The sequence below is a fragment of the Danio rerio genome, chromosome 2 (assembly GCF_052040795.2).
Source record: "Danio rerio strain M-AB ecotype USA chromosome 2, GRCz13ab, whole genome shotgun sequence".
NCBI classification, from domain to species: Eukaryota; Metazoa; Chordata; class Actinopteri; order Cypriniformes; family Danionidae; genus Danio; species Danio rerio.
The window spans coordinates 33865204-33875000 of record NC_141022.1 but is presented as its reverse complement, the minus strand read 5'-3'; the positions used below and the strand labels follow the sequence as shown (position 1 = coordinate 33875000).

General features: G+C 36.2%; 1 protein-coding gene across 2 annotated transcripts in view; it reads right to left on the bottom strand.

The window, feature by feature from the left end:
• The window catches only part of ankrd33bb (ankyrin repeat domain 33Bb), a 31219-nt gene extending 23465 nt beyond the window's left edge, over positions 1-7754 (bottom strand). The window contains exons 1-2 of one of the 2 annotated variants that reach the window (XM_087240987.1): positions 7279-7754; positions 6595-7174 (exon numbers count right to left, since the gene is read on the bottom strand). In XM_087240987.1, the coding sequence (XP_087097113.1) occupies positions 6595-7047 (453 nt within the window). In that variant the 5' untranslated portion in view covers positions 7048-7174; positions 7279-7754. The remainder of the gene's footprint in view (positions 1-6594; positions 7175-7278) is intronic. The other variant, XM_087240988.1, reaches the window with a different exon arrangement.
• Positions 7755-9797: the final 2043 nt, after the last annotated feature.

Below are 9797 nucleotides of genomic sequence, written 5' to 3'. Positions count from 1 at the left end.
TCTCGCTTTGTTTAGGTGAGAGTGTCGAGTGGCAAAAGAGGCGATGGTTTGCATGAAAACTCTCATTATGTGCACAACAGCTGATTTGCACGCCCGGCAACACAAACGCAGAATCAGGAGAGATAGACAGTGATTCGGAGCGCAGCATTTACAGCGGATCTGAGAATGCTATCAAACTTTGCCATCTGAAATGTTGTAGTTATATTACAATAAACTTAGTAACTTCATTCATTTTGACTTAGGTACGTCTTCAAAAACTGAAAAAGTACTGTTGATGATACAGGGCTGGAAGTTAACATTTTTGCTCTGTTAGCGCCGGTGCTCCTAACTTTAAAAATGTAGCCACACCAGCAAAAATTTAGTCGCACCCACCAAAAATTATGCAGCTACTACAAGTTTTATATTAACAGATTTGTTGCATTTGAAATCATCACTCATCGAAACTAACAAAAAAAATCTGCATGCGCCCACCAGCCCTGCACGGACTGCTTGATGTAAATGAGATGAACTGAGTTAACGATAATAACTGTGAAATGTTCTCACAGGTGGTGTCTGATATTGCACAGATGATCTTGACATATAACTTATTTGCATATGTCATCCTAATAGAAGTAACTTTTTTTTATATGAGCTGCAATATTAGTTTATTCTTGGTGAATGCAAGCACTTTTGAGATGGTGCATGTGCTGCAGTTGCACGACTGACAACACTGTTGCGGGGAAATGAAAAAGCCACTTTTGTTTTGGGACACTATAAAACAAAACATGTCTCTGAACATTTCTTTATCTATCAAATTTAATTGTGCTTGGTAACATTATTTGGACCATGCTACTCTGAACTTTGTATCAGCTAAAAAGAAATGAAGCTATCTCATGCATATTAATGAAGTTGCATCTTGTTCACAATAGAGCGGGCTGATTGGTTTAAACCAAGTCTTCCTCATAAATAATGCACATACATGCTAAAAACTTAATGACGTCACGTTGTGCTGTGCTGTCAGCCAATCAACACACTGCTTCAAAATTTCTTTTCGGAAGAACGAATTTGCTCTTAAAACTGCAAAAACAACCCGTTTTTGTTTTGTTTGAGTAATATATGTGTCCTAATACTGTTTTTAGCAGCGTGGGACATATATATTTATATATATATATATATATATATATATATATATATATATATATATATATAGAGAGAGAGAGAGAGAGAGAGAGAGAGAGAGAGAGAGAGAGAGAGAGAGAGAGAGAGAGAGAGAGAGAGAGAGAGAGAGAGAGAGAGAAAGAGAGACTGTCAACTTCTCAAAAAATGTGTTTTAGTTTTTTGTGACACTTTAACAACTTTCGGCATGACATCAATTTGACGTCTTTTATTGGTATCAAAAATCGATTACAGAAATGTCTGTATATTATATTAGTTTTTGTGTCACAATTTTGGAAGTTAAAAGGGTATCAATGTGTGGATGTCAAATGAACGTCAAGGTTTTAACATCATAAAATCCAAATCGATTTGATGGTTTTTTTGCTATCAAGAAGCCCACTGAGAAATTAAATGTTTGTACTAGACTGTAAAGTGCAGACGAGTATCTTTTTTCAATACAGACATTATCTCATTGACTGCTGAGGCACAAAAGAACAGGCAATAGGTGATGCTTCATTTATTATAGGCTCTATTTTCAGCCAGACAGACGCGTTTAGCAGCAGTCAATGCAATTTGAGTTCAAATGATTCATTGGGGAAGGAAGTCATCTCAATTCTCACATATAATTTGGCATGACAATGGGTGGCGGATTCAAATTTAGCCTTCTATGGCCTACAGCCAGATTTCTTTACACTTACATTATAAGTTCTGAGCTTAATGGACAAATTAGGGTTTCTCTCCTCATATGACATGCCGAAAAATCCTTGTCTAGGCAGAGTCCTGCAGTATTTTGATGTCTTCAAGAGCCTTTTAAAAGCTCAAGAATGATTACGATCTGATTGGGCTGCACCAAAATCCCATCTGTTCCAGAGCTTAGCTGGATGGGTGCACACCCATGAGATTCAGCTGGAGATCATGGTGTCGTAACACTTCTGGACGTTGAGAGAAAGATTTGACTTAAAGGAACACTCCACCTTTTTGGAAATAGGTTCATTTGACTAGTCACCTATGGTTAATCTGTTCTCCGGGTCTAGAATAACTTTTATACACTGTAAAGCATATTTGTTAATTAACTGTTTCTTTGATTTGTGATTCACAAGTGTTTTTCATTTATTTACAGTTGTGAATTGCATTTTGGAATGTTGGAAAATATGACGAAAAGTCCTACATGACGGTGTTTACTGAACGCGGTGTTTACTTCAATAATGCCACTAAAATATGCATACTCCACGTCTTATTTCCATTTCTGTTTAGATTCAGTTTAGATCAAAAATCGGTTTCGAGCTTATGTGGGCCTACAGTTTAAAAATCATGTTTAACTGAATAAACAGTTAGTAAAAACAAGTACATCTTATTGAACATCATTTATTTTCATCACCAATTATCATAGTACAACAGTTTCTTAAGCAGTTTGTGATGCATTTTGGAAACAGGAGATAAGACCCTGGTCTAATGCGCATTTTATACATGTATAATTGTCTTAAATAAAAAATAATTTATTAAGAACTATAATTATTTTCATGATTACATTTAGAGAGTAAAGGCTATATGTATACAGTATTGTCAAACTCACCTTTTTTTTATAGTTTCTGTCTTAAATGATTTTGAATCAAATTAATGACCTTAAAGGGCTAGTTCACCCAAAATGAAAATTCTGCCATCATTTATTTATCCTCTACTTGTTGAAAACATGTTTGAAGGTTTGTTCTCGTTCTGCTGAACACAAAAGAGATTATTTTAAAAAATATTGGAAACCTGTGACCATTGACTTTCATGCATGCATGTCAGGCGACATGGTGGCTCAGTGGTTAGCACTGTCACTTCACATCAAGAAGGTCACTTGTTTAAGCCCTGGCTCGGTCACTTGATATTTCTGTGTGGAGTTTGCATGTTCTTCATGTGTTTCCTCCAGGCGCTCCGGTTTCCCCTCATAGTCTAAAGACATACAGTACAGTAGGTGAATTGAACCTAAATTAGCCTTAGTGTATGTGTGTGAATGAGAGTGTATGGTTGTTTCCCAATGTTGGGTTGCTGGAAAGGCATCCACTGTGTAAAACATATGCTGGATAAATTGGCGGTTCATTTCACTGTGGTGACCCCAGATGAATAAAGGGACTACGCCGAAGGAAATGAATGAATGAATGAATGAATGAATACTATACATGTCCATGGTTACAGTTTCCCAATATGTTTTATCTTCTTTTATGTTCAACTAAAAAAACAAAACAAAAAAACAACAACTCAAAAGCTGCTTTTGAGCAAGTCAAGAATGAGCAAATGGGAATTTAAACTTTTGTGCAAGCTATCATTTTAAACATCAAACTTAATCTCTTTGAATAAGTTAAAGTAACATCAAAACATATGTCGTCATGACCTAATATTGATCACATCATTTTTTCACCCACAGTTTACACTTATTTATCTTTTCCACTGAGCCCTTAGCAACCCTGAACATCAGTTTTCAAACTGCTGGACTTCCATTTACATATATTGAATATGTAGTGGGTGTCAAGTCAATGAAGACATCACCGCAAACTAATATATATAGAGAGAGTCAATACAAATTATCCCTATCAAGAAGACACATGTTTTGCTTACAGCTGCCATTTAAGCCAGATTTATTTTCTTATAGATTCTGCCTTGTATGTCATATTTATGTACAGATGAAAGTCTCCAGCTCACTGTCGATATTTCTGGAGGAAGGAGACACTGTCAGCGCATGAGCTCATTCCCCGAGGAGCCCTGTGTGGATCATGCATGCTTAAAGACTCTTTGATATGATAATAGCTTTGCATAAACATGACACTGTTATCACCCACATTGTCATAATTATAAGCTTCTCAGGGCTAAGGGAGTGAAAGGACTTCTCTCAGCCAAGAACGCTACTCTTTTAACAAATAGTTTTACTGAATGGATCCTGGAAAATAATGTGTTCATTATTCCAATGTTCAGAAAACTCAAAGCAAGGATCATAACAATTGGGGTTTTTATTCACTGCATGAGATTCTTACTGCAATAGAATTTTTACGACTGATGTTTCAACCCCCTGTGCTGCTAAATATTAAAAAAGAGAACAAAGTAAAGCTAGATCTTTTTACCACTTAGATGTATTCAGACCTGTCGTATATGAGCTTTACTTTTATCTTAAATTCTCAAGAAACTGTTGTAGCAAATAGTGAAAGATTAAGCTATATGTAGTTCAACTTCATTAAAAATTGTAAACATCGAGGCACTTTTCAAAATATTATTTATATTATTACCCCAACCAGCAACACAGATTCAACCAATGGTACAAGTTTTGGGGCTAGGCTTGCTGTATTTTGACCACTGTAAGGACTGAGAGCATAGTTGCCAAGTTTTCTATTGGAATTCGGAATTCTTTAAACCACTTGATGCAGGTTGCTTTTTAAATTTCACAGGTTTGACATTGTACCAGTTATATTTATATGGCTGCGTTGAAGATCTATTCATCCAATGATGTAAAAACTGTGCTAGGATGAAGAAAGCACAATTTTGGAGTAGAGATGTGTGTGCATCAGTTTTCTGTTCTATGAAAACAGATTGGAAGAAATCTGAAATTTGGATTTTTGTCCAGTATTGTTTCACATGTAGATTGAGCAAACACTGAGTGCTATAGCTCATAATGGTGGGTTAGTTTTGAGCAGGTTTTGTCAAAATGCTAACTACATGGCTAACCTTCTCCAACCTACTTCTGCAAATTCAAATTCCTAAAAATTTGGATTTTAAAGGTGGCATCGGTTTAAATTTTCCTTCTTGTAGATCTGTTTGTATTTAGTTAAGTTCCTGTTCAAAAGAAAAGAGCTTCAGTTCACTGGTGTTAAGGATCAGATCCTCATCGTTCATGTGCAGAGCTGTGTTTGTTGATTTCCACTTTAACCAGCTCAGAAACTGCAGTTGAGCATGTGTTAAATACACCAATGTCACTTTTCATATATAGATGTTTTTTTAAATACATTTTATACTGATAATGGCGGGCTGTAATGTCAAGAATGGATAAATTATGTGATGATTGTCACTGTACGACTAAGACAGCCATGGGACAATCTTACATTCTGTCATTAGAAACAGCTTCAATTAATTCTTTATGTCAGTCAAACAGACAAAAGTCAGCAGTTTGAGGCTTTGTTAGGCATTGTTTACAGCACTGAGTTTGGTCCTCCAGAATGAATCAGTATGCTAAAACACAGCCATGATCCTGCAGTCTCAGACAGGGGCTGGGGAGCAGCAGCTCATTTATATTTAAATTGATATAAAGTAAAACAGCTCACTTTGAACTGAGGTGCTTTTGGCAGGGTAAAAACAGTGTTTATGTACACGACAGTTGAGAAACTTAATCAAAGTAAGTCTTAGACGTTTCATTAAGGCCCTAAGAATCATATCAACTTGTGTAAAATGGGTATCCAATGTCATCTTTAATCGTTAATAGAGAAGTGCACTATGGACTCTCTCATGACATATAAATCAAACTGATACAGCTGTTGGCTGCACGTGTCACACTTTCAGGTGCATGCAGTCCAGAGTTGATCACAAACTATGGATTAAACCATGAGCTAACAGAGAATAATATCAAGTGTTGTGAAACCACTTAACCTGATCTTAACCAGTTTAGATTTGCCAACCCAAAACTTACTCTGCAAGCCTTCAGGACTCTTCAGGATTGTTGCTAAATATTAGCTAAATATGTACATGTAATTTACAAAAGAAAGTCAATTTATAATTTAATTAAGTTTTTGAATCTGTAGCGCTATCCCAGTTGGTCAGATTTGCTGTAATTTTTTAAATAAAATAATCTTTATAACTAATATAGTTATTTTCATAGAAGAAACTGTTTATAATCTATATGGTGATGTAAAATATGTCATTTTTATGAATAATATATATATTGAATATTTAATTTTTATATATTTATATATATTTATTTATTTATTTTTTCCTTTTTTTGTTGCGAAGCAGTGGTGCAGTAGGTAGTGCTGTCACCTCACAGAAAGAAGGTCGCTGAGTCGCTGATTCGAGCTTCGGCTCAGTTGGCGTTTCTGTGTGGAGTTTGCATGTTCTCCCTGCCTTCGCTTGGGTTTTTTCCGGGTGCTCCGGTTTCCCCCACAGTCCAAAAACATGAAGTACAGGTGAATTGGGAAAGCTAAATTGTCCGTAGTGTATGAGTTTGTGTGTGAATGTGTGTGTGGATGTTTCCCAGAGATGGGTTGCGGCTGGAAGGGCATCCGCTGCGTAAAAACTTGCTGGATAAGTTGGCGGTTCATTCCGCTGTGGCGACCCCAGATTAATAAAGAGACTAAGCCGACAAGAAAATGAATGAATGAATGAATGGTTTTCGTTGTGAAAAACCTGGCAACCCTGAGTGAGAATGTTTAGGAAACCTGTTTGAAAACAGTCATATTTATCATTCAGTTCATTGGCATTTACATATTCATAAAAACTTACTCTGTTATTTTTGTCCACTTCTCGCACCTCAGCCTCAGTCACACCTTGTCTTATCATGATCTTGACGATGATGACGTTGTTGCTGCAGCATGCCTTGAAAAAGCTGACCGGCTCTGGGCTCTCAGGACTCGGGCATTTCTCGAAGCTGAGCGAATCATCAGGTGGGTAGAAGGAGTCATCTGATGCCATGCTTCTGCTATCTGGAAGTTTTGAGAAGTCCAACTCCTCAAACTCCTGGTAGACATCATCATCGTCATCATCATCATCATAAAAATGGTGGTCTTCATCATCATCTGCATAGTAAGAGTCCTCGTTTGGCTCTACAACAGTGGAGCTCTGAATGGAGGACTCCTCATTGGTCCAGCCTCTTGCTCGGTTGTCCTCAGTGTCATGTTTGTGAACCTTGACCAGAACAACACCTCCTGCAACACCATTCTCAGTTATTAGCACCATTTAACAATCCGACAGGTGCAGCACAATAGCAAAAATCTTCCAGCATCCAGAATGAAACCGTCACATAATGAATATTAATCCTCAAATCCAGTTCTTGACCCGATTACCTGTATTACATGAAGAAAACCTGTGGAAACAGAAGTCAAACCAGAGTCATCTTCTCCAGATCATCCACATCCTGTGCTCTTCATGAGCAAGTCCAGCTTTGGTTTTTGGTTGTCATATACATACCCTTGTTTTATTTCCAACTAAATTATCCCATGATTCACGACTTGACTAGCTCTGTGATCCAGTCCGAGTCTTGTTGGAAAATTCACCAATAGTTCAAAGGATTCAACAAGACTTCCATCGGAAAATGCTCTGACTGGCATGGTTACTGTTTGGAGAGAAGCCTCCTAATCCCCTTAGTCTCTTTCTGTCTCTATTCCTCCCTCCCCTTTCACAGTTACATGTGCCGAACAGTAATCTTACTGTCCGAGGAATCAATGCAGAATCATTTCTTCTTCCAGGCATTGCAGCAAATTTGCATTCAGGAATGATGAGCATGGCAGCACCAAACACTGCTGATGTCTGTTTATACATAGGAACTTCAGACTAGCACTGTGATGTACTATTATTAATCTCTATGGGTCTATTTTTAGCCAACTTTGATACTCACAAGCACATTCACTGTGTCTTTCCACACTTTGATAGTCTGTTTTGACTGTGATCTACCATTGGCTCCACAAGCCTTCTCGCCGGATTAGTGGAAGGTTAATTGGATGCAGCAGAAATAACATGCTGTTGTGGATAAGCTGTTCTTTCATTTGTGTCCTATACATCGATAACAAACACAATCTACACACACTGCCACTTTTAATGTTTTGGCCACACAAAAACTGCCGCTGCCAAACTACAATCCTTGGATTATGTGGTTTTGGGATGATGTACTGTATAAAGGCATGTTTTGTGTTGACGTTTCTGGTCAAAATACATTAGAAACAGCACATCCTAGAGGTTGTTTGGAGTAAATAAAAAACGATCAACTTCAGTATTTAGTATACAATTATAATTGAATAATCTTTCTTTTTATTTTCAGTTATTAATTTGCCTTTTTTATTTTGTTAAAAGCTTTTATTGCTTTTTGATAGACTTCAGTGTAAAAGGTTAGTATCATTAACTTTTGTTTATTAGTTGGCCAGGCTACTTCACTCATTTTTCAGTATTTTTTATTTCACAGGGTTTCTGCAGGTTTCATCAAGTCAAACTTAAGACTTTTTAGGACCCTTTTAAGACTATTATGAATTAAATTTTAGACTTATAGAGGGTTAAACACTAATGATTATTTCTAATGGCCCGGTTGCTATAAAAAAAAATCAAATGTAATTATTTCTCAGTGACATACTTTAATGTGTTAAAACAAGATTATCGTAGTTAAATGTATACACTTTTTTCACCATAATATTTATTTTGTTTTTTTAAATGACACATTTAACATCATTAAAATTAAATTTATTGTGGAGGCATTTACATAAATAATCTAAATTATATGTTTGTTGGCTTTTAGTCCAAATTGATTGAGTAACTTCTATTAAACCTAATGCATTTCTGTTATAAAACCTTAAGTTTCATAATTATGTCTACTCCCCCTTATTTCTGTAATAATTTGTTATAAGCTTTGTATAAATGAAAGATAATGTAAAGGAGTATATTGTTCTGTTATTATCATGGGGAACTGTGTAATTGTTTTTAGTTTTCTTTCCCTGATTTTACTAGGATGGATTGTTGGTGATTGGATGGATGTCGGCCCGAATGGGTATAGCTTTATGGACAAAGGAAATTGAACCCCTGGTTAAAATGATGTAAAACACAAAACGCAATATTTACATGGATTTAAGACTTTTTAATGCCTAAAATATTGTTTTTAAAATTTTAGACATAAGACCCAGCAGACACCCTGATTTCAGTATTAGGCTACTTTTTGTCATAAATGCTGATTAAAGCGGTACATTCTAACAACACTGTGTGAAGCATATTACAGTTTTTCTCAGTCACTTTGGTCCATTTCTCAGATCAAAATTGAAATACTCAAAACTACTTGTTCAATCTTTTAATCATTGTTACATCAGAAAAGTAGTTTCTCTTTCCTTTGAACAAGTCACAAATGCTTTTTTCTACATCCATGCAAATGATTGTGCAATTCTCTGATGTTTCCTACATTATCAGTTGCTTATGTCGCTGATCAAAATGTATTATTTTGGTCTGTTTTACAATCTCATCTTTGTGATGTTTTTTCATACAATGTAACAAAAAAAAAAACTCGGAAATTGTACTTTCTTATTGCTGGCTACTAGACTGAGTGTAAACTGAGGCAATACTTTCAGTTGATTTTTAACATGACACTCTTCATTTAGCCGCCTGCGGTGCTTTTTTTTTTAGATACAGCTCTTACAAACGACCAGTTTTGTACGGTGTCTGTGACTTTAAAACCAAGATATTCACATATTACCTAAATGCCGTTTTTCTTTGATAGTAATTCGTCTATGCTTCTAAAGTGGCAGACGCCGTCATCCAACTTGTCCACGCTTTTGTGTTTGTTTGTTTTTTGTGGGCGTTCCACAAAGTAAGGTCGTGCAATTCTGATTGGGCAGAATGAAAGTGTGCTCACTCTATTAGCTGGTAAGACAGCCACACACAGACACCAGTCGTGCTATATACTCTATATAGTTTACATCAGAACACCCCTCCAGAGTAGCCTTTAACAATATGAC